This window comes from Thamnophis sirtalis, unplaced genomic scaffold (genome assembly GCF_051295495.1).
Source record: "Thamnophis sirtalis isolate CommonGarterSnake01/CBP01778 unplaced genomic scaffold, rThaSir2_p1.2 scaffold_15, whole genome shotgun sequence".
Taxonomy (NCBI): Eukaryota; Metazoa; Chordata; class Lepidosauria; order Squamata; family Natricidae; genus Thamnophis; species Thamnophis sirtalis.
In genome coordinates, this window is record NW_028261395.1 from 36398889 (window position 1) to 36425067 (window position 26179).

At 42.0% G+C, this 26179-nt stretch overlaps 1 protein-coding gene across 3 annotated transcripts in view; it reads right to left on the reverse strand.

The window, feature by feature from the left end:
* Positions 1-26179, reverse strand: part of PALD1 (phosphatase domain containing paladin 1) — a 147195-nt gene that overhangs the window by 19858 nt on the left and 101158 nt on the right. For all 3 annotated transcript variants that reach the window (XM_087701987.1, XM_087701988.1, XM_087701989.1), the window contains exon 19: positions 7480-7635. In XM_087701987.1, the coding sequence (XP_087558113.1) occupies positions 7480-7635 (156 nt within the window). The remainder of the gene's footprint in view (positions 1-7479; positions 7636-26179) is intronic.

The following is a 26179-nucleotide window of genomic DNA, read 5'->3' on the forward strand; positions in this document are numbered from 1 at the left end:
GCGGTATATAAGTCTAATAAATAAATAAATAAATAAATAAACTGTTTTCTGTGGAATTTCACAATTAAGCCACCTAGCTCTGAACTGTCTACCTTGATGGGAAATGGCTCTCTACAGTTGCAGCTGTTTTCTGGAGAAGTACTGGATTAAACCTAAAAATTCTTGCATGCAAAAAGTGTTCTCTATCACTAGAAAACACTAGCTGAGAATCAAGGCAGCCAAAACTGGGGTAGCTAAAGGTCTGAGGTTGAAACAACAGAGAAACAACCAGTTTCTTTGCCTTCCACAGCAGGGAGACCAGGCAGAGAGTGGTAGCTAAGCTTAAAAATTAGCACACCAGCCTATCTATAGAAGATCAAAAATGAGAAAGAATGAAAAGAAATAGAAATTCATAGGAATAAAGCATGACATAAATACACAGAAACCCACAGAAATCTATGAAAATAAGAAACATAGAAACATATACAGATAAAACTTAGAAATATATACACATGAACAAGAAACAGAAGATAGATTGGTAAGAGTATATAGGAGCTATGGGGAAATCCTGGAAATAAGAGATTATTTATTTTTCTTTCTTTCTGGAGGTTTTGGTACTATAAAGGGAATCAAACCTCATTTATCTGTGGTCTGTATTACTGTTCTGACCATTAAAAAAATTACCATTAATCAATTGTAAAAGTCAGCTTTACTTGGAACAGTTTACTGTACGTCTTGCAAAAATACCTTTAATTTATTAAACAACAACATCTGCCTATCCTGGGTCCTTGGGAAGGACTTGATGGTGGATTAAAATGCCAAATCCAGCAAGACATATTTATAAGCATGGAAAGTCTACTTGAGCACTTATAACCCAGAAGCTGTTAATTTCCTGAGAGATGCTCCAAGACATGCTTGGACGGTCTCATTAAATCCTGCCAATCTGGAAGCACAGATCCACCTAAGGCATGCGTTAACCACTCTCTGTCAACCTGCTTTCTTGGCCTCTCTATACAGTCTTCCCAGATGTTCTGGCCCAGGTTCCACAAGAGCATGCAGCAAACTCCTTGTCCCAACAAAAAACCCTTTTATTAATTTATTGTGCATTATTATTGTGCTCATCCACATCCAATAAAGTCTTTTGAGGGAGGATTTACAATCACAGGCCTCCGACACAGAGCCCTCATCAGAACCTTCCCCAGACTCCAGGATTGGCCCATGTTCCTCCTCAACCTCCTCACTGTTCGAATCTGCTGTCAGCTCTGCTGGCTGCTGTTGGACAACAACAACTAGTTCCCCCAAAGAACTGTTGCACACATGTTGTTTGTTGTCCTGTGATGGACACAACTGATCTTTGTCCCAAGAATAACATTCAAAAATGAAGGGATATATTTCATCATCATTTATCAAGTAGCAATTTGGCATTCTTTAGCCTAGGTGTGTCAGGAATATAACTCCCAAAATTTCCATGCTGGGATTTACATTACCTTAGCACACTTGTTAAATCATTTTTCTATGGAGTTTAGCCAAGTGGAACAGTGAACAGTTCAAAGTGCTCCTTTCCAATTGGCAAGGCGATATGGAGCATAAAAAACTAACAGGTTAAAATCCCACTATAGTAAGATGGCTATAGTAAGAAGGTTTTAAGGCTTCCTTAAAAAGCAAAAAGCAGACTCTTGGTCCCGGCAAAACCTCTTTCATTTACACAACTGTGAATTCCTTTCCTTCACAGCCAGCAAGGCTTAGCAAACAGTCTTTCAGGGGAATGTTTATCAACACGAACCTTATCTCGTTTGGGGAGCTGCCAAATAACTAGTTTCCAAATGAAGGGCAAGGCAACACTTGGCACAGAGTCTCTTATAATCACAAACAGAACTTTCCACTCTTGAAATTACCGAATAAACATATTGTTTCCTGCAAAAACCCACTTCCCATTCGCTCCTCTTTTGTTTCATATGGGAGAGGCCAATCGCCTCCAAGATGTGGCTTTACTCCTAAGTCAACCCTGCTTTCTTAGTTGTTCTTGTCTTCTGGAAGCTACGCGCATGCGCACACAGGGAACAGGCTCCAGCTGATCCTCTGCTTCATTGCTGTCTAGTTCCCTCTCTGCCTCTGATGCAGAGCCCTCATCTGAGCTTTCCTCAGCCCCCAGGACTGGCAATGTTCCTCCCCAACCTCCTCACTGTCCAACTCTGCTGCCAGCTCTGCTGGTCGCCAGTGGGCCACAACAGGCTACTTAATGTTTTATAGTTATCACAAAGAAAAACAAAGCATTTTCTCTACTTTCACTCTGGATCTGGTGTACATGAGACATTCATGTTTAGATGGAGGTTTCCTAGATCCAAAAAAATAAGATTTATGATAAGATCTAAGATCAGATGCCTTGCTTACATGCTTTCTTTAGAATTAGGGGTTGCAGCTAAATCCTGGGACTGCATTATTGCAAGAAGTTAGCTGAATCCTTTCAGCTGGGTATATAGGCTAAAGAGGTTTAGCCATTTCCCCAAAGAGAACAAGGGTTGCAGCAGTGGTGGGTTCCTACTGGGCCTGCTACGCCCCCGAACCAGGGCGCCAACATCTAGATTTTCAGTTCTGCGCATGCGCAGAACAATTTTCATTGCACAAATCTTTTTTTCTCTCCATTTTTAATTTTTTTTTTTTTGCACATGTGCAGACCGTTTTGCACATGCACACACGTGCAATTTTGGGTACCGAACCTGCAGTAATGCCAGCAGCAACCCACCCCTGGGATGCAGATATATAAAGCAGTCAGGAATAAGGAAACTGTAACCCGTCAATTGTCCTCATCACTCTCATTAAAATGGCCAAACACAGTTACCCCCTTGCCTATCCACAGCTGCTAAAACATCTGGCTTGTGGTCAGACGCTCTGGACAGTTCCTGGTCCTCTGAAGCAACTTGGCTTAGCCTTTTGCTCTTTGCCATAGAGACTTACCCAATAAAGATATTCTGAGAAATAATGAACATCATCGAGAAGTTTACAAGAACAGCTGTTGTTCATGGGAATGAATCTACAAGGAATGCAATGATAATGCATTCTGCCATAACAATAATGACCAGGGATGGAAAGCAGGGTCTTTCTTTAGGCCTGTGAAGAATCTCTTTGAAAGCTACAACCAGCTATGAGCAATGATTCATTTTAAGAGACAGACATGTAAATTTAGAAACAAAAAAATAAAGACTATAAAATGCTGTTCCTATGAAGATTTGTCACCCCACTGTTCCACACTGTACATATATGTATATTTAAAGAAAGAAAGATTGGTCCTCTCTGTTACAATAAAGTCCAAAAGTCTTTGTAGTTGCCCATTTTTAATATAATCATCCAATGGTCAATAGTAATTATTCATCAAAGCTATCTTCCCTGATGGAAAACTACATTGCTGCATGGCAGGATCATGGAGCATACAGAACCGTGAGGGCAAACCTGTGGCATACAGAGCCCTCTCTGTGGGCATGCACGCCATCACCAGCTGCTCTTCTGGTTTCTGTTGTGCACATGTGTAGTAAGCAGCTGGTCTTTGTGGGCACCAGAGCACCAGAAAACGGCCCGAAAAATGGCCCAAAACCAGGCTGTTTTCAGGCCTTTTTAGAGTGGTTTTCAGGACCATTTTTGGCCATTTTCAGACCGGTTTGGGGCTGGTTTTCAGGCTGTTTTGGGGCCAAAAATGGCCCCCCAAAAAACAGCCTGAAAAGGGCCAAAAAACCAGGCATGTGCGCGCCAGCCAGCTGGTCTTCGGGTCTCCAGCGCTCTGGAATGGGGCCTTCTCCAATGGAACATTCACAAGCATGCACGCACGTTCCGGTTTGGGCCCTCGGTGCTGAAAAGGTTTGCCATCACTGATATAGAACATTATACTCAAACATTCAAAACATTTTAAATGTCAATTAAAGCAAAAGAAGAGCAAACGAAGAAACAACAAAACCTGGCAAGAGCAGGAAAGTTGAAGAAAAAGACCGAGAGGCCAATTCTGGCTGCACAAGAACAAGCCTTAAAAACAAATGCATATAAAGCCAGAGTTGAGAAGACAAGTTCTGTCTCTGCAAAGAAGCTGAAGAAACAGTAGACCACCTAGCCAGCTCTTGCAAGAAGACTGCATTACAAACTAACAAAGGCATGGCAACAGCAGCAGCAGCAACAGTGCATTGGAATATCTGCAAGACTACCATCCATAAAGCCCTTCATGGTAGTGGATCTGGGTACTTGAGAGACCGCCTCCTGCCAATTACCTCCTCGCGACCTATCAGATCACACAGATTAGGCCTCCTCCAAGTTCCATCCACCAGTCAGTGTTGACTGGCAACCACGCGGAGGAGAGCCTTTTCAGTAGTAGCTCCGACCCTTTGGAACGATCTCCCCGTGGAGATTCGTACCCTCACCACCCTCCAGACCTTCCGCACAGCCCTCAAGATCTGGCTATCCCGTCAGGCCTGGGGTTAAAGATTGTAATTCGTCCCCACCCGAATGATGAATGTTGTTTCTATTTTTAATTATGTACTGTTTTTATATATCACTGTCTGTATTCCCTTCCCCATAAGTTGTAAGCCGCCCTGAGTCCCCTCAGGGAAAAGGGCGGCCTATAAATAAACTTACAATTACAATTACAATTACTTGTTTGCAAGCAAAAACTGATGGTGCCACAATACAGATGAAATCTGTATGAAGAAGCTAAAGTGTTCTGGGACTTTAGAATTCAAAAAACAAGTGTCATGGCACCCCGGACTTAACAATTGTCCAAAAAAAGTTTGGATAGTGGACATTGCTATACCTGGAGACAAAGGAAAAGAGAAAGAACTGGACAAAAATCACAGAATAAAAAGAACTGTAAATAGAAGTAGAATGACTATTGCAAAAGAAAACAAAGATAGTACTAACAGTAATAGGTTCTTTGGGTGCAATCCAAAACCATATGCAGTATCCCTTGAGAAAAAAATATTGCCATACTCAATTGTAAAAGTCAGCCTTACTTGGAACAGTTTACTGTAAATCCTACAAAAATACCTTTAATTTATTAAACAACAGCATCTGCTTATCCTGGGTCCTTGGGAAAGACTTGATGGGTGGACTAAAATGCCAAATCCAGCAAGACATATTTATAAGCATGGAAAGTCTACTTGAGCACCTATAACCCAGAAGCTATTAATTTCCTGAGAGATGCTCCAAGACATGCTTGGACAGTCTCATTAAATCCTGCCAATCTGGAAACACAGATCCACCTAATGCATGCGTTAACCACTCTCTGTCAACCTGCTTTCTTGGCCTCTCTATACAGTCTTCCCAGATGTTCTGACCCAGGTTCCACAAGAGCATGTAGCAAACTCCTTGTCCCAACAAAAAACACTTTTATTAATTTATTGTGCATTCTGCTCATCCACATCCAACAAAGTCTTTTGAGGGAGGATTTACAATCACAGGCCTCTGACACAGAGCCCTCATCAGAGCCTTCCCCAGACTCCAGGACTGGCCCATGTTCCTCCTCAACCTCCTCACTGTTCGAATCTGCTGCCAACTCCTTGTCCCGACAAAATCCCCCTTTATTAATTTACTGCAGTGGTAGTCAACCTGGTCCCTACCGCCCACTAGTGGGCATTCCAGCTTTCATGGTGGGCGGTATGGATTTAGTCCGATACTGAAGCACTTTCCTTTTTTAAAATTTAATTGACTTTTTAAAAAAATTCATGCCATTATTTTAAAACATTTTCATTAGGTTTTCATAAAATCACCATTACTGTGGAACCAGTGGGCAGTTAGAAAATTTTACTACTAAGAGAGATACAAAAGTGGGTGGTAGGTATAAAAAGGTTGACTACTCCTGATCTACTGTGAATTCTGCTCATTCATATCCAGCAACGTCTTTCAAGAGAGGATTTACAATCACAGACCTTATCTGGCGTGGAGAGCTGACAGGCCGATATCTGCAAAACTTGGCAAGGAGTCTCAGAGAGTCACGAACCAATTAAGCGAACTCATTGTCTCCTGCAAACTCCACTCTCTTTTTGCTCCTCTTTTATTTCCTCTGGGAAGGGACATACATCATCCACCCGTGGCCTTACTCCCAAGTCAACCCCTGTTCTTTAGCTGTTCCCTTCGTCTGGCAATTCTGCACATGCGCACATTGGGGACAGGCTCCAGCTGTTTGTCTTCCTCACTGATTTCTGACTCTGAAGGCAGCTGATAAATGGCATATGGCTCTGGCCCCCTCTCTACCTGCGACACATAGCCCTCATCAGAGCCTTGCCCAGACTCCAGGACTGGCCCATGTTCCTCCCCAAGCTCCTCACTGTCCCAAATCTGCTGCCAGCTCTGCTAGCCGCTGGTGGGCCACAACACCAGTCCCAACAATCATAGCATACCCATGACTTAACTCTAACCAGCTGCTGCTGGTTTTTCCTCCTTCCACTTATTTATGGACACTCAACTGCCTTGTAGTAAAGATATACATATCCACTATTCTGTTTCCTTTGTCATGTGAACATTATGAAAAATGAGTACAAAGTAATAAACCAAAGAAATGAAAAAGAGGAGGCTCATTAGCTTACAGCAGTGCAAACCAAATCTTTTCCATGTCTTTCCATCCTTGCAAATCATCCTTCCCTCAATACTTTGAGTTATATGGTAATTGCCTTTTGGTGTTTGAACTTCTCAGCTCATCAATTCCATCCAACTGCAGTTTATTCCTTCCTTTCTTCCTGAAACATTCACTCTTCCTACCACAATTCCATCCTCATTCATACTCTCTATATGATTAAACTATTTTAACATACTTCTTTTGTACCTGCTACCCACTTGTGTATTCCAGCCATATTAATTCGCACCTCCCTTCGTTCTTGACCAATTCTTTTCCTATTTACGACACACACTTCTTCCCAATGCATAAAAGTTAACAAAAATATTAATGAAAAATATTACTGGCATTTAAAAAATTCTCTTGACAAACATTCTTTCTCATAACGGACCTATTCTATCAGCAGCTGGTGCTTCCTCCCAACTTTCCTATCTTTAAGTAACATAATACCGAGGTATGAAAATTAATCCACTTGCTTTCATTTTTTAAATTTATGTTTACGTTTTAAATTCACACCACTTTCCCTATTAAACCTAATAAGCTTGGTCTTTGAGACACTGATTTTTCAGATCCAGATTCTCACTGCATCTTATTATTTATATATCTATGGATCCAGGGAGAATATTATACTGCTTCAAAATATGTGCAAATGATGCATGCATCTCAACAAGTTCTGATCTGAAAAATTGCATCCAGAAACTATGCTATGTGACCAAGTGCAGAGTTTAGACTACCTAAGCTGTGAGAAGGGAAAATAGACCATGAATCCTGTTGAGAGCAAATTCATCTTCAGATATAGATATTTCCAGCCTGCCTTAACTCCCCCATTCACTAAGGTTAGCATTGCTCATCAAAATAAAAAAATCTACAAAATTTTATCCAAGTGCTATCAGTTAGCGTTGAAGACTACTGACCTCATGCATCCAGACACTGAAAGGTTTCACCCAGGAATCTTTTTTCGCCAAGTGAAGATACGCGTTGAAGAGAATGAGATAAATATAACGTTCCAAGAATTGCAGGCTCCTTAGCTGTAAGGTCTGTAGCTCTGCTTCCTCCTTTGCAGTTTTCCCCTGAAATCAGTAATTTTAAAAGGCTTTAATGGTAGGAATCAGATTGATTTGCATTTTAACAGAGAGTATGAAAAAAAAAATCAAAACACATCTGTAACAGCTCAGACACAATTCTGGGGATTATTTTTGATCAAAAGCTATAGAACAGTTGGGATGAGCTCTCAAAGTGGTTCCTTAGCAGCAGTGGTGGGATTCAAACATTTTAGCAACCGGTTCGCTGCTCAGTTGCTGGGTGGGTGTGGGCGTGGCCTACTCAGCCTCCCGAACCATGGCAGGGGGGACGTTTTCACTTTCCCCAGGCTCTGGAGGCTTTCTTTGAGCCTCTGGGAGGGTGAAAATGGCCTCCTCTGGGCTCCGGAGGCCCTCCGGACGCCAGAAACGGGCCCATTTTTAGGCTTGCAGAACTTCCGGGAGGCCTGTTTTTTTGCACTCCCCAGTCTCCGGAAGCCTTCCTCAAACCTCTGGGAAGGTGAAAATGGTTTCCCCCAGTCTCCGGAGGCCCTCCGGAGGCCAGAAACAGGCCTGTTTCCACTACTGGTTCGGGTGAATGGGTGCAAACCGGTAGAATACCACCTCTGCTCTAGCCAGATTTGATTGGCTGATTTTGGCACTCTCACACTAATCAACTGAAAGGATCAAGGGAAGCCCTGGCATTGGGGTGGCACAAAATGTTTTATTTCTTTTTGGGTGGCGGGAGGGAGAAATGAACCAATGAATGATTGAATGGATGAACGTTCCCTAGATCAAGAACGTCCATTTCTTTTGAATCCTGAATCCTTCCACCCCAAGAAAAATGCATTCCTGCAAATCAAAGTGGCAGCGACTCTTGAAAACAATTACTTTCAAAGTTGGCTCAACCTTCCTGTTTTAATACCTGTCCATATTAAATGCCCAATTCTGGAAGCAATTTGCAAGCTTCCCCATCAGCCTACCACAGTCTCACGAATGAAAGCTAATATATGTGTCCCAGGATAATGTTGTAGGATCTAGTCTTGGTCAGTCAATTACTCTTCCAAGCTTTCAGACCCCTGCTGGAATCCAGTCCCCTTGTCAGTTAACAGGGGTGCTGATTTATCACCAGATTGGATCCTGCTACCCCAGTATGGCCCACCAGCAGCCAGCAGAGCTGGCAGCAGATTGGGACAGTGAGGAGGTTGGGGAGGAACATGGGCCAGTCCTGGAGTCTGGGGAAGGCTCTGACGAGTCCTCTGTGTCGCAGGCGGAGATGGGAGCCAGAGCCATCTGACAGTTATCAGCTGCCTTCGAAGTCAGGCCTCAGTGAGGCAGATGAACAGCTGGAGCCTGTTCCCAGTGTGCGCATACGCAGAGTTGCCAGACGAAGGGAACAGCAAAGGAACACAGGTCAACTTGGGAGTAAAGCCACAGGTGGACGGTGAATGGCCCCTCCCAGAGGGAATAAAAGAAGAGAGAAAGGGGAGGGATTTTTGCAGGAGACCATTAGTTCATTCCTGCATTCTTGCCAAGTATTGCGGTGTCTGAAAGATATCGGCCTGGCCACTCTCCAAGCCTGATAAAGGTCGGTAATTGTGAACTATCTTAAAAGACTCTGAGCCGGGACTTTGCTGGAGAGGAATTCACTGTAAATTAAATACAAGGGGTTTATCGGGACGAGGACTTGGCTCCGTGGTGTTGGGGAAGCTTAGGTCAGAACAGGTTTAACGAAGGAGGAAAAAGTTGCAATACATCACACGACACCGTCATGACAACACGAGTTTGACACCCTTGTGCTAGAACCTCCAAAGCATTATTAGAGTTTCACAACCACCCAGGGTTAGCATCCTTTGAGCCACATTCCTTCCTTAGCCTCCCTTTTCCTCGGTAACTAATAATAAAGCAACTCCTGTTGTCAAAACCAGCAACATTAGGAAAGGATCTAACCCCGGGTCATGTTTAAATTTGGTCACCCAAGTTCCCATTAAATTGTGCTCAATGCTAAAACTTTCTTTCTTTAGACACAGAGACCCCTGAAATAGAAAAAAGAATATGTTGCCAACATCCACTTTTTTTTTTATAAACGTGGAAAGGGGGGGATGGCAGGAAGGGGAGAACCAGGAATAGGCAGTTGAGATATAAATTGAAAACGCTTGTTTTATATAGTGCTGCTTTTCCTGAAAAACTTCAGCAACCAAGAATTAGCCTTATCCTCCCTTCTGTCCCTGCCTTGACCTCGGTTGAGTCATGACCACACAACAGCAATCACTGAGGTAGACATTCAGCGGCGGCCCGTAGCTGTGTCCGTATTCATAGTTTCAGCCTGAATGTAAACACTGCCCAGCCTCCAGCTCAAAGTAACCACTTTGCTATAAGTAGAAATTAGCAATTAAAGCTTTATAGAATGGAACGAAAGCAAACAAGAGAGAGGTCGGAAGCTTGGGGGAAATAATGCAATTATCGGGGAAAGGGGGGGCCCCTTCAAACAGATGGCATCAACACTGCCAGACAAAAGGTATTCTATGGAGCCACTCCACCATTTTCCCTCTTTCATGGATGTTTCACAGTAGGAGAAATGGGGGAAGGAAGGGGGGGGGAACAATGGGGATTCACAAACGAGGAAAGGCCATCTGGAGCCTTCATAAAAATCGGTGAATAAGCCAAGCCCTAGCACAATGAGTTCCTTGTCTAAAGAAGGCCAGGCTAAGCCTATAAAGCTGTGCCCACTTACCTTGGAGTAAAACTCACACAACTCAGTTGGGCTTACTCCCACTTGTAAGCCAACAAAAGTAGGCAGGTTTTTAGAAACAAAAATAGAAAAAGACCACTATTCCTTTCTAAGAGCCAGAGTGATGGTAGTCTACTAAGCAGTTAACATGTGCATAAAGTTACTCCTTGGTTGTTTTTCACTAAAATCTGATGGTGGAGAGGTGTACTTCTCCTCCCCCCCCCCCCCTAAATTAAGGTTGCGCTCATTTAAAGCAGCATTGGGGTTTTTCCAAGTTTGGAATTCACAGCATGTTACTCAAACAGGTTTGATAAGAGCAGTGATGGCTAACCTTTTTGTCCCCGTGGCGAAAGTCCACACCCACAAATGCAATGTGCACGCCCGCTCTCTCCCCCGCGTGCTTCCCCGCTCCCTGCGCATGCGACCCTCCTGTGCCAACCTTAGTTCTACGTTGCTTCTCTCCTTGATTAGTTTTCACCCATTGCTTCTTGTCCTACCTCAGGTGCTTTGGAGAATAGCTTGAGTCCCTCTTCTTTGTGGCAGCCCCTGAGATATTGTAAGACTGCTATCATGTCACCCCAGTCCTTCTTTTCATCAAACTAGAGATACCCAGTTCCTGCAACTGTTCTTCATATGTTTTAGCCTCCAGTCCCCTAATCATCTTTGTTGCTCTTCTCCGCACTCTAGAGTCTTATCTTTTTTTACCTCATGGCGACCAAAACTGAATGCAGTAGTCCAAGTGTGACCTTACCAAGGCATTAATTAAATCAACGTTTGCAAAGCCAACTTTAAAATCACATTAAGATCAGAATTTTTCAAGCAGCTACTTTCTTTGAATCATAAACACTAAGTGGAAGAAGAAAATGGAGGCAAATATGATTCAAAAACCTCAGAAGACTTCAATGGTAATGAAATGACTTATTCTAGAATCAGATTCCTCTGCTGGAATTTGGGCCCAGCAGCAGCTACCCAACAGCCCAGACAGAACAAAGATAGAACATTTAATTCTATTTCGGCATCCATGCAACATCTGTAGCATTCAGAAATATATCTACGCCCAGCTGTAGCCTTATAAGACAAGACGGAAATATTCTGTGATCTCTCTTGCTGAAAACTTAATGGACCCGTGGGGTAACTGCTAGAAGATCAGAAAGAATCAGAAGATACTGAATTCATTATTTTGTAGCAACCTGATCTTACTATGCGGTTTCTTATTTAAAGCATCTGCCATCTCCTACCTCCACTGTCATGTCCATTTGCCAGAATTCTGTCTGGTTTTTAAATCACACATTTCAGCAGGTTTGCAAGCAGACATCCCCTTGTACTGCTTTCAGACAGTCAAACAGAGCAACATAAGGAGAGCAGCCACTTTCTCTCCATGTCTCAATTTGATACTCCACTGAACTGTCAATACTGTGACTGGATGCCCTGCTCCAGGAGTGGGTTTCTCGCCCCGTTCCAACCGGTTCGGTTGGAACGGGGCCGGCGGTGTACTCGTGCACGCGCGCAGCGCACACATGTGTACTAGCGTCTGTGCGATGCTCCAGCTGCTCCTGGAGGATCGCGCAGGCACTGTATGCGTCCTGCACATGCGTGGAAGCGCAGAACTCATCAAAACCGGGTAAGGAGCGTGGGTGGGCGGGTGGGCCCTTCGCTGCTCCCGGAAGTTACTTACTTCTGGGTTCGCCGACCAACCGGTTCGCGGGGACCACCGCGAACCGGTTGAAACCCACCCCTGCCCTGCTCCAATCTGACAGTCACAGGATGAAAGGATTCTTGCATCCATGTAAACAAGTCATATTTCCACATATGTGTGCTTAATCCAAATAAAATCCTGTCTAGATGCTTCAACAGGGCCATTCTTTCCTTTGGCCGAGAATGAGGTGGCTGGATGGAGTTACCGAAGCAGTCGGCGTGAGCTTAAATGGATTCCCGAGGATGGTAGAGGACAGGAAGGCCTGGAGGAACGTTGTCCATGGGGTCACGATGGGTTGGACACGACTTCATAACTAACAACAATAACAACCTATAAAAATGTCTCAGCAGCCACATATGGAAAAACATATTAGATTCATTTCAAGGCAAATATTAATGGATTGTTTGGAAGGCAGTTGTTTTTAAACCATATTTATGTGATATTTTTTTCCTCCCTGGTATTCGAGACTGCTTTAGTAGAATGTGACTAGGTGTCAGAAACAACATCAGGAAGGTGCCTCTTATAACATTCAAGTTGACAGTCTGAAGTAGCAGTTGAGTGCAGGTTGAACTTTAGAAAAACAGACGCTCTGTCACTTTCACCTTGTAAAGTAATACATTTCTTGTTGCTAAGAGAACCCTTGGACATTTCCTTTGAAATTTTACACTCTGTTTTATGCTAACAATTAATCAGTGGAATGCTTTGGTGTAGGAGATGACCAGGCTAGCTCGAGGGAGGGGTCAAATGAGCCATAAGTCATGAGTCCTACATGCCCAAGAGATCTAAGTCCAGCCTACCTTGAATGCCCCTCTTATCTCCCGCTCATTTCCTTTGAATAGTAGTTGGTCAGATTCTTGTAGAGAGCTTGCGATACATCTTTAGACTCATTTGAACAGCCTGAATCTCCTGATTTCACTGGCGCTTGACAAATGGGTTGCCTTCAGAAGTTGTGGATCCATCATAACTGGAGGTTTTTAGGAAGAGCTTAGACAGCCTAAATTTATCCAGAATGGTATAGGGCTGTGATGGTGAACCTATTACATGCGTACCACAGGTGGCACGCAGATCTCTCTCTGTGGGCACGCGCGACATCACCAGCTGATCTTCCAGGTTCCATCATGCACATGTACACTGGCCAGCTGGTCTGGTGTGCATGCACACCAGCCAGCTGCTCTCTTTTGATTCTGGCGCTCTGGTGCATATACTCCAGTTTCGGTACTCTGTGCCAAAAAGGTTAACCATCACTGGTATAAGGTCTTTAGCCTGAGCAGGGGGCTGGACTACAAAACCTCCAAGGTCCCGTTTAACTCCATTATTCTGACAAAGTGATTAGCCCCATCCTGTTCTTTTCAGGCAGAACATCTGCAAGCTATTGATAGGAGCAAGTAGGACACTCTATAATAAGAATTGTCCAATACATCAAAAAATACATCAAGAAATTGCAGCTTTCTGCAATAACACCAGCAGAACTGCAAAAAACTACGCTATTCGGAAAGTCGTACATTTTAGGAAGGTAACCTGGTTGATACCTAGGATGCTAGTAGCAACTAGTATCAACCACTAGCACCAGTCAATGGTGTTTGTGATGCATTTTTGAATGTTCAGCTGACTGATTTTCATTTTTAATGAATAAACCAAATTTGTTGTATACATGATGTACAATGACAATAAAAACTATTATTATTATATACTTTATTCATTAAATAAAGTATGTTTTCTTTTTAAGCTTAATATTGCTTGTATTTTATGCTTATATGCATTCATTTGCACATGCATGGGTGTACCCAAGGGACCCATCAATCCATGTTTAAGGAATTAGCTTGAAGTAGCAAACAATGTCTAGGAATTATAAGGCTACACAACTGCGCTCACAAGAAAGCAAGTACTGACACACAGCAATAAAATTGAATGCCAAGGGTGTTAGATTTAGACAACTAAACACACACATAACAAAGTATAAACTTTAGCAGTATCTAAAGTGATTATGCCCCCTCAATTTGATTTTGATTAAATAAAATGTGTATATTCAGAGTCCATATGTTACGAATCACACTTGTTATATTACTTGCTTTCATTTTTTTACTCTTCAATCATACATGAGAGAAATGGGATGGGGATTAATTACAAAACTATGTAGTAATTAAGAAGACAATTTCCCATTATCGGTTGAAAAGCCATATGCAACTGAAAGTGTTGACACCTAAAAGCTTCTTTAAGGATAAGATTTTAAAGGACTATATTGGACAGCCATTTTCTAAAGATGTCTTAACATATGGGGAAAAAAACTAGTGACTTTGTCTGGGCTTGGAAGCTAAGCAAGGTTAGTACCTGGATGGGAAACTGCCAAGGAATCTGAGACTGAACTGGGTGCTAATTAAAAAAAAAGCATCTCAGAAACAGAGGACAGCAAATCTGTCATATAATGTTGCCAAGAAAGCTATATAAACATGAAGCCACCAGAAGTCAAACTTTCTGCAAAAGTGATTTATTAACAGCCGTTATATTACACGACAAAGGGCCAAATTCATATGTTATTAAGGGGTTGCAAATCCTCAAACTTGATCATGAATATTTATGGTAGCATATGATATTCCCACAAATGAACTAATCCCATTTAACTTCAGACTTTGTTTCTTTGGCTTTTCAGAAGAAAGTTGCAAAAATAGCTGAAAATTCTCCTGTTCCTCTTGCTGAATTGGGGTACATTTGAGTTACGTTTGGTGTACTTGGTGATGGTGTTAGATGATAAGGGAAAGGCGATGACATTCTACAGTCAAATTCCTAATAGCAATAGCACTTAGACTTATATACCACTTTACAGGGCTTTACAGCCCTCCCTAAGCAGTTTACAGAGTCAGCATATTGCCTCCAACAATTTGGGTCCTCATTTTACCCACCTTGGAAGGATGGAAGGCTGAGTCAACCTTGAGCCTGGTGAGATTTGAACTGCCAAATTTCAGTCAGCTGGCAGTCAGCAGAAGAAGCCTGCAGTACTGCACTCTAATCACTGCGCCACCGTGGCTCATAGATGTATAGATGTGGTTCATAATAGTCCTCCAATGCAGTCTATAAAGCTACAGAATATGTTTTCCCTCCATTTTTACCGTGGACTTACACATAAAAATCTTAAGGAAGAAACAAGAGTGGGAAGATGTTGAGAGAGAAATATGGGTACTATGTGACCGAAAACTGCCTTAGTTAATTCAAGAATTATAATTCTGAGAGCTGGACCATCCGCATTCACTACCACAATCATACGTTTCAATATGAAATTGACTTCAACATCCATGAATACAAGGCTCAGATTATATATCTGTGTTCCAAAACCGGCAGTTAAATGAAGGAATTAAGTATATTCTCCATCTCATGATTTATCATAATGTGGTGGCTAGACCACAGGAGATGATTTCTGCTTTGTGGAGCTGGGTCAAGCAATACAATTATTCTATGCCAAGAAGTTGGTGTTGACTCTTAGCAACCACATAGGCCATACTTCTCCAGGGGGAATTGTTCCCAACCTGATCTTTTAGGTGCACTCATAACTGCTGGGTCCATCCATCTTGCTCATCATCTTTTTTTTTCCTCTTTTCACCTTTCCCAACCATTACAGAGTTCTCAAAAGAGCTTGCTTTGTCCTTTCTCTTTTCCCTAATATCCTGAATGAGAGAGAATGGAGCCTCAATAAATCTTTAAGGGGAGAATAAGCTCTTAACTCCCACTGAAACTTTCAGCAGTTTTGGTGAAGTAAAGTTCAGGGGAGAAGATTTTTATTTCAGTAGGGAGCTTTGTGCTGGCATTTATTGTCCAGCTAGTGGGTAAAGCACTAAAAAAGGGCCCATTCCCAAAAGCAGGGGGTCTCCAACCTTGGCAACTTTAAGACTTGTGGACTTCAACTCCCAGCTTTCCTGGCTGAGGAACTCTGGGAATTGAAGTCCACAAGTCTTAACGTTGCCAAGCTTGGAGACCCCTCCCCTAAAGTACTTTGAGAATGATAGATGGGAGGAGTCCCTTTAGCAGGGAAGAAGGGGGGGGTGTGTCCTCACTTGGACCATGATAGTTTCCAGCCCTTTCATAGAAAGAAATACATACATATAAAACTTTAGTTTATAGCCAACGAGTTCTCTGCTAGGGAGAAGAAATAGCTTGAGCAGACTGAAATCATACCAGATGCTGTCCCCTGAATGTTTCCTATTAAATCCTCTAGCTTTATTTTTTTTAACAACTACTAAGCATTTTTTTTTAAAATCTTCATGTTTTTACGGAGCCACAAATCAATGCGAAATGGAATTTACATTCAGATCACCCTAATGGAAAGTGTCATATATTGACTCAGTGGGGTGATTACTTGGCTAATGAAGTCTGACTGAAATGGGACACTCGATGGATCATTCTTCCAGCAGCTTCACTGTTTGTCCACTTTTTCTTGGAAGAATGACCAATTTCCCGTCCCTTGCAACTTAGTTGGCCCCATATCTTATGGAGATGCATTTGCCTGCAGGCGCTGGGGCCAAGATGTTAGGGGAGCAAGGTTTGTGTGCCTTTACATATTTATAAGGAATACAATTCGTAAGGGATGTCAGTTATGAGTAGTCCTCAACTTACAACAGTTTGTTTAGTGACCATTGGAAGTTACAATGCCTTCAACTGTGAACTAAATAGGACCTCAACTTTTTCCTTCATATTTTCTGTTGGCTAAACAACCCCAACCCCAACTCCTTGAGATAATTCCCTTATCACCAAACGTTTAATCCCTCATCTTGATGACAAGTTTCTGCTTGGATGTGATAGGGGAAATAAATGAAAATGTCCAAACATTAAAAATGTAACAATAATTGGGATTTAGTAGAAGCTCAGAGTTGGTGGTTCTTTGATACCAACTTCATCCACCGGAATCTGATATAGAGGGGTTCAACTTTGAGAAGCCATCAGTGGTGGGATTCCAAATCTTTCCTTACCGGTTCTATGAGATAGCGCTTTGTGCATGCAGCACTCAAAGGCTGCCCTCCGTGTCAGAGCTGGTGAGCTGAGCTGTGTTTTAGCTCAACTGAGGTGCAGCGATCCATTCTGCTGCGTGAATCAGCTGAGGTAAAAAACAAGGGAATATAGGACAGGCAACGACGAGGGTGGGAGGGTGGGGCCAACCAGAAGTTCTCCAAACTACTCAAAATTTCCACTCTGGTTTGCACGGACCGGTTCGAACCGGCTGAATACCACCTCTGGAAGCCATGTCATGCCATGCCATGTTCAATTTTGGTGTCACCATGCAGCATCTAAATTTCAGCACTCATACCTTCCATTTTCTGAAATTCAGGGAACAGGTGGCAAAAGAGGGAAGGACAAAAAACAACAACAACCCAACGTTCTTTTTCCAAACACCCTTAAACTAATTTATCTCAGAATCCAGACCAGAATGTTTAGCATGGTTGATCTTCAGAAATATAAATAACCAGCACAAAATGACATTTTCCACTACATTCTAGAATGTTATTGTTTGTTCTCACCAGGCGTGAAAATTATGCATTTAAGAAAGCCTGTTTTTTTCTCCCCAGTCCCCATTTGCAAATGGCTTGTGTGTTTGATAGGAAAGCCAGAATACAATTAAAGCTGGAATTAAAATTATTAATGCATCCCAGTGGGAAATCTTTTACAAGGAAAATAACAGAAAAATAAATTAAGCATCTACAGCTGTAGAAAGAGCTGTGGGTTTTTTTACTTGGGATCTGTTTGGACACACATTGTTCCTGCCTTGTAAGACACATGTTGATTTCCAATTGTGGATTTTGTTCTTTGACTTTCTATCCCACCTTGTCTCTGGAACTGTTCTAACCTAGGCTTCCCCAGAAAGCACGAAGCAGATTCCTGGTCCCGATAAAACCCCTTTTATTCAATGAATGTGAATTCCTCTCATTCACATTCAGCAAAGGCCTGGCAAACAGTCTTTCAAAGGAATATTTATGACTACAGACCTTATCTATCTTGGAAAGCTGCCATGTAAATATTTTCCAAATCAGGTGTTGTGAAAGGAAAGACTGGGCACAGAGTCTCTGAGATTCACGGACAGATCTTCACACTCATGAATGAATCTAATGACCGAACGAACACATTGTTTCCTGCAAAAGCCCATTTCTCTTTTGCTCCTCTTTTATTTTCTATGGGAAGGGCCAATCACTTTCCACCTGTGACTTTACTCCCAAGTCTACCCTAATTTCTGAGTTATTCTTTTCTTCTGGCAGCTCTGTGCATGCGCATGCTGGGAACAGGCTCTAGCTGTTCCTCTGCCTCACTGCTGTCTAGCTCTGTAGGCACCTGATCACTGCTAGATCAGTGGTGGGTTTCAAAAATTGTTCAAAACCTACTCTGTGGGTGTGGCCTCCTTTGTGGGAGTGGCTTGCCGCCCATGTGACCGGATGGGAGTGGTTTGCTGCCCATGTGACCGGATATAAAGATGCCGACAACACTTGTCAGAACCACCTTAAATTACCTCACACACAGCACTGGCATGCATAAGAATATGATGTAAACTTGTTTTTTAAAAGGCATCTTTGGTTTGCGTTAAAACAACTTCAACACACACAATGTTCTGATTGCACCACAAACGCAGTAGTCATCCTTACCTTTCACAGAGGCACTGAGTTTTATAAATATGAGCATGATAGGGTAGAATAAGCATATCCAAGGACCAGTGGTGGGTTTCAAATAAATTTGGAGCCTCTTCTGTAGGTGTGGCCTGCTTTCCGGATCCACTGGTGGAACCTCTTCTAACTGGTTCGGTAGACTTGACGAACCGGTTCTACCGAATAGGTGCGAACTGGTAGGAACCCACCTCTGTGCTAGATGGCCTCGGGCCCATCTCAGCCTCCAATGCGGAGCCCTCATCTGAGTCTTCCATAGCCTCCAGGATTGGCCCATGCTCCTCCCCAACCTCCTCCCTGTCCAACTGCTGTCGGACCACAACAGGAACCACTGTATACACAGAAGGATGTTACCTAATTTTATATCCAGAGGTACAACCCCATAAGATAAATTGGATTACAAGAAAATAATAGACCACACTCATTCAGCAAAAGCTCCCTCCTGAGTGGGACTTAAGCCTCAATTTCCTCATCCAAATCAACTATTATATTACACCGACTTGCCTATAAAGTGAGCGCAAAAATTTCTCAAAGACGTAACAATGCTGCCGCTATATGTGACACACTAGGACTGAGCATCGTGCATAAAGTCAAATGCCAATGGTAAGGCTTCAGATGAGTATTTATCTCTTCAGGTACGCTGATGAAGCCACCTATCTGTCACCTGTTGGGTAACAGAAAAGAAAACCATGGCAAGATGGGAATCAGAAGCAGATGGCTTATTTGGGGGAAAGAATCCATTGTAAGACTTAATTTGGAAGCAATACCGACTGCAACTTGGAATCTAACTATGAACAATCATGGAGGCAACAGTAGAAGCAGCAAATGTGCAGAACAGATTAGCAGTGTGCACTCTGAAGGGTGATCCAATCAAGGCCACCCCAGTAATTGTCCACTCAATGACACAGATCCAGAAGTATGTCTTAACTTTTATTTATAGACCACGTGAAAACATAAAGGGCTGTCATGGATGATGAAGCAATGCTGGAATGGAGATAAATATCCTGCCCTAGCTGGTTTTTCTGTCTACAATGGTTTCCTACATTCAGAGAGCAGGAGGCACTGGCCACAGACACATCTTTGGTGAGCTAAGAATATACATTTGGAGCCCCTAGGTTCAAAATAATTGAACATTTTTAAGAGAGATGTTTAGAAATACACTGTTTTCAGTGGAGATCCATGGACTGATGTGGCAGACTTCAAGGTTACTAGCCCTTAGGTTTTTTGGTAAGAATGGTTTTCTATATAAGAACATCACCAGCAAGCTTACAGGGTAATGTCAAATCACCAGTGAAGCCATTATCCATCACACTCCAGATGTGGATACATAATGACTAATACAGGTAGTCCTCAACTTACAATCACAACTGAGCCCCAAAGTTTTGTTTCTAAGTGAAACAGGTGCCCCATTTTATGACCTTTCTTGTTGTGGTTATTAAGTGAATCGCTGCAGCTGTTAAGCTAGTAAGAGATGTAAAATAAAGCTGGCTTCCTCTTTGATTTTGCTTGCAAGCAGATCACATGACCCAGGGACACCATCATAAATGAGAGTCAGTTGTCAAATGTCTGAATTTTGATCACATGATCATGGAGATGCTGCAATGGTCATTAAGTGTGAAAAATGAACATTTAAGTCACTTTTTTCCTGTGCCATTGTTAATTTTGAAAAGTCATTAAAGGAATTGTTGTAAATTGAGGACTATCTGTACCAAACCTAGCACACCTTGCTTGCTGAATAGACCAAAACCTATTTGTTCAAAGAAGTTCTTAAATGAATCTTTGTTGATGGACATTTGTGGCCATGCTGATCATTCTAGTTTTAGCATGCTGGGATTGAATGGTTTTAATTCTATTTTGTATCCCACACTGTGATTGTAATGAAAGAAGACAATGAACAAATATGCACTGTATGATGCAATTTAGCATCGACTGTAGAGTCTAGAGATCTAGAGGCAAAGATATCAGCCTCTATTGCTATGAGTTTTTTAACAGATTAACAGAGTTGGAAGGGACCTTGTAGGTCATCTAGTCCAGTGTTTTTCAACCCTAGCAACTTGAAGATGTCTGGACTTCAACTCCCAGAATTCCCCAGCCAGCGAATGCTGGCTGGGGAATTCTGGGAGTTGAAGTCCAGACATCTTCAAGTTGCCAAGGTTGAGAAACACTGATCTAGTCCAACACTCCACCACCCGCCCAAGCAGGAGACCCTATACCATTTCTGACAGATAGAATAGAATAGAATATTGAAAGGGACCTTGGTCTTCTAGTTCAACCCCCTGCTCAGGCACCACTTCAGACAAATGGTTTTCCAACATCTTGGTGGCAGTCTAGTTTTTTCTTGAAAGCCCCCAGTGATGAAGCTCCCACAACTTCCAATGGCAAGCTGTTCCGTTGGTTGATTGCTCTCACTGTCAGAATATTTTTCCTTATTTCCAGGTTGAATCTCTACTTGATCAGTTTCCATCCATTATTCCTTGTCTGGCCTTCGGGTGCTTTGGAAAATAGCTGACTCCCTCCTCTCTGTGGGAGCCCCTCAAATATTGGAACACTGCTATCATGTCTAAATGTTAAAGGTCAGAAACGTTTTATCAATAGATCTTAACTCTTCTTGAGAATTCCAGAGCAAAGCATCTGATGAGCTGCAAGATCCTTTTCCGATGTATGATTTTGGATCAGAAATGATCAAAACTTAAGATGAGATCCTGCCTTGATGAGGCAAGATCTCATCTTGACGTCCATTTCCCAGCCTGATTATGGTTTGTATGTGTGATTATTTCATATTAATCCAGACTTGGTTCCATTAAATATAATTGAATTCTACAGAATACACATAGCACCACAGCTTACAAAAAGCCAGTGGGTTATAAATAGCATAACAAAGACAACATATTATACATTTTATTCAACTTGCTCTCTTCAGAATGGAAAGTTAAACAACTGCATACACTCAGATCCAAGCTGACAAGAAGCAGATGACATTAGTTATGAATTATGTTTTAGGGTTTGCTCCCAAAGAATTGCTCACAGTTGGTAATGAGAAACTCTTGTATAATTATGTCTACATTTGTGGGAAGCTAGGAAAAAAGGGGAGAGGAAGATCTCCCAAGTTACAGCCATAGAATTCTTCTAATCTAAAAGCTGAATTCAAAAAGGAGAGACTCAAAAAGGTCTCAGTATGACTTTTCAAAAATAGCATGCAGAGACCCTCTATTTTTTGGACACCGTCTTTTAAAAAAAAACATCTACAAAGAAACATCCTACAGTGGTTCTATAAGTTGACTTCCTTATTTAAACCTCTCCCAAATGGTAAACATTTTCTAAGTTGTCTGGTTCTCTTGCTCAGTTCCAGGCAGAAATATAACTAAAATTGTTTGCCCCATCCAAATAAAAATCCTAAATGTGTTGAGAAGGTTTTAGAGTCTAAGCAGCTGAAGCAACTATTAGTTAAGAGCCACTGCTGGGAATCCAATAAAGTTTCTTCCAACTTTTGTTCAACGTTCCTGTGTTTACTTAGCTACTTTATAGCTTCTTGAACCTCAGCACTTAGAAAAAGACTCAACCAAAACTGGAAAGTCCTTATTGTTTCCTCCTGTTTCAAATATTGTTGGCATTTCACCACTTGATGCCCTCTAGATGTGCTGAGAATGCAGCCCTCATAATTAATAGGCATCACTGCCCAGCATTTGGCCAACACAAAGTTAAAAGGCATCAGTTTCATAAAGCTGTATTAGTGCTAACTATAGATAAATACTTGGATCATTAAAGACCTTTCACCCACCCATAGATCCTAGTGGATCCAGGAGCAGAAGTACAATATTAGAATCCATTCTTTGTCTAAAATAATTTAAGACCACTCTTTAAGTCAAAATCCCTTTCCAAATGAGCTAAATTAATGGCAGTAAATGCACTGTTGAAAGACAAGAGACTAGGTTAGGGACAAATGGGGGGGATCTATTTATGTGGTTGCTGAAGAATCAACACTGACTGAATGACACAAAACAAATAATTAAATAAATACAACTAAAACAAAACAGAAGAGAACATATATAGAACATTTATGCACACAGACAACTATGTATATAAATTTGATCAAAGTATTTCAATTAATAAGCCATACTTCATTGTAATCAATTCTGATGTATATCAATAAGAAATTTATTTTATTGTTGCTTAAGGCTAGAGACTATTCAGCAGATGGAACCAACTACTTATCTCTCCAATATTGAAGTATTTTAACAATAAATAGAATATAGAGAATCAGGGGTTTTTTGTCCAGATATCAATTTCCATGCGATAGGGATATAATTCAAGGAAAAATTGAAGAGTTTTAAATCTTGTCTTAAAAAAACTGAATTACTCTTAGTAATTTCCTCCCAAGAAAAACAATTATAAGACAGCACACAGAGACATGTTTAAATTAAGCATGAATGCTTAACCTAATTCAAATTAAAATTCCTCAAAGGGGAAGTAGCATTTTTCAAAAAATACTTTAACATTGAATGTGACAAGAAGGGGTTTCCTTTATCCAGTTTTCAAGTCTTTCCTGGTTATGTAGTTCAGCTTTAGTATCATAAAATGTTCCGCAATCGTCAGGCAAAAATGTAGTAATGAAGAGAATTAGTGAACAGAACTTGGAACAGACTATCGGTACCGCTATAAATACTTTAAATAGTTAAATTTTCCTTCACCTTCCAGCGTGGATCCTTTATGAAGCTGGAATCCTTGTGCTTACAATTACATTTTAAAACTTTCATGTAATGACATGTTTAGCACTGGGCAAGTTTGGATGACAGGGAAATTGTGTTCCTTCACTGATGCTGAATTATTTTAGAGTCAGACCTTGCCCATATGTTTACATTGTCTGTCTGTTGCTATTGTGTACTCTAGGTCTGGTCTGGTTTTAACCCTCCATTCACTACCTAGAGCCCCTGGTGTGGAATAGGTACCTATGCAATTGGTAAAACAAATTAAATAAAATACATGCATTTTCCTGCACTCCCTCACCATAGTCTTGTCAGGATCGCACACAAGGAACATGGGATCCTGACAATTCAAGGCCCCAAGGTTAATATATCTAACTAGTTGATAACCCAGCATTGCCTGGGTTTATAGGGGGAAAATGTCTGGATCAAATGTAATTTCTAATGTTGAATTTTTCCCCTTACTAGAGGGAGCCCCCTTGTGGAGTATTGTGAAACCGTTACATGGCAACTCCACTGCACTGTACAGTAGAATCCAGTACGACAGTATAGCACAACAGGCTGTATCTTAATAGAACACACCCCCCCCCCCCGGAGGGTTGTTAGGGATGTCTCATCCCCACAGTATTTGTCTCCAGTTAGTAAGTCATCTGTGTACCAAATTTGGTTGAAATTGCTCGAGGTGCTCCAGAGTTATGCTGGAAGAAAGAAAGAAAGAAAGAAAGAAAGAAAGAAAGAAAGAAAGAAAGAAAGAAAGAAAGAAAGAAAGAAAGAAAGAAAGAAAGAAAGAAAGAAAGAAAGAAAGAAAGAAAGAGGGAGGGAGGGAGGGAGGGAGGGAGGGAGGGAGGGAGGGAGGAAGGAAAGGAAGGAAGGAAGGAAGGAAGGAAGGAAGGAAGGAAGGAAGGAAGGAAGGAAGGAAGGATTGATGATAAAGATATAGAGATGGGGAAAGAGAAAATAACTGGCAAGGTGCTGATTATTTGTTTACAGCAGTATTTTCTACCCCTCAATCATACCCTAACTCCAATTGCCCCTTTCCCCCTCATGTTAGAATCTCAACGTTTGTTTTCTAGATAGGTAGCCTAGGTTAATGTTAAAAGTAACCACTAAAACTGGTTTATCATTTCCATTTTTTCACGCAGGGAAAGTCAAGTTAACAGGACACAGCAAGAATATTCCGCAAGACAGAAACAGATTAAAAGGCATGGAAACGTTGGTGCAATTTATTTACTACGTGTTGGACAGAATTACACACCTGGTTCAAATCCCATTATTGCCAAGAATTCCACAGTCTTCTACCTACTATATTTTGTGCTCCCCTACACCCTTCTAATGTTCCTAGCTCTTTTAGATTTTTAGACTCATGTATGTATGTATATGTGTCTGAGTATGTGCATCTGTGTGAACATATATAGCTTGTTTTAATATAGTACATATATTTTATACTAGAACTGTGATTGGGAACCTATGGCACCCATGCCTGAAGTGGTACGTGGAGCCATGTTGTTTGGCACATGTGGTGTCGTCCATTCCTCTTCCGGGTTTCTGATGCACATGTGCAAGCAATGATCAACTGGACTTTGTGCGTGCAGCAGTGTTGGAAACTTGAAGAGCTGGTCTTCTGTTTTCAGGAATGAGCATGAGCGCTGGCCAGCTGATCAGCATGTGTGCATGCGCAACATAAACCGGAAGACTTGCTGACCAGGAAAAGGAGTGCCCAGGGGGCATGTGCGCCAGAAACCGGAAGTTCAATTCGTGGCGCTAGGCAGCTCCTCTTCCTGATCCCAGACGAGCACACAAAGTACTCCCTTTTTGGCATTCAGTGCTGCAGTCGCATGTATGCACACACATTCCCTTTTCAGCACTCGGTGCTGAAAAGGTTCACCATCACTATACTAGAAGATTTTTCATATTTCTTTAGACTCTGCTGTGCTTTCTATGCCTTTTAACTGACTCCACCTTGCCTTCCTTATGCTGGTCTATGACCATCATAAAGATAAGATTTGATTGTTGCCATGAATTCAGTAGGAAGCTCTAGACCAGTGATGGCTAACCCTTTTCTCCTTGTGTGCCGAAATTATACCCACACACATAATGCAATGCGCCCTGCCCCCCTGTGCATGTGCGCATACACACCTGTGTGACTCCTGTGCATGCACGTGATCCCCACACATGTGTGTGCAACCTTCCCACTCCATGTTGGGCCTAACAGGCCTCCCTGCAGCCTCCTGGAGTCAAAAATGGGCAGGGGGGCATGCTGCACTCCCCACACATACACACATACCCCCCCCCCGCCCCCTGCATGTGTGTGCATTTCCCACACATGTGGCAGCTGGCCAGCAAGAGGCGCCCTTGCATGTGCAGTGTAGCTGAGTTGAGTGATGGCTCGCGTGCCCGCAGAGAGGGCTCCACGTGCCACCTGTGGCACGAGTCCCATAGGTTCACCATCACGGCTCTAGACAATTGACCATTCTCTCTGACTTAGCGTCTCCACCTGCCCCTGAGGAAAGGGGGGAATACTTAGAATACAAAGAATTAAGAAATAGTTAAGATTTTTAAAAAGCATAAAATTATATACACGGGAGTAAGAGCATAGAAACAGAATACAAGAATACTTTATAGATTAAATAAGACTAGAAATCGAAAACAGAGAATAGAATAAAATTTATAATTTGTGTAATAAAACAGTGTTATGAGAAGAAGTATTGTCTGCTTGTCCGTGTTGTATTCCATATTAAGGAAAACTTTAAGGCACACAACGAAATATACTGTCAAAGTCTTACGTCTTATGTCAATCAACACCTGCTGTAACTATCAGCAAGGGCAGACAATGTCA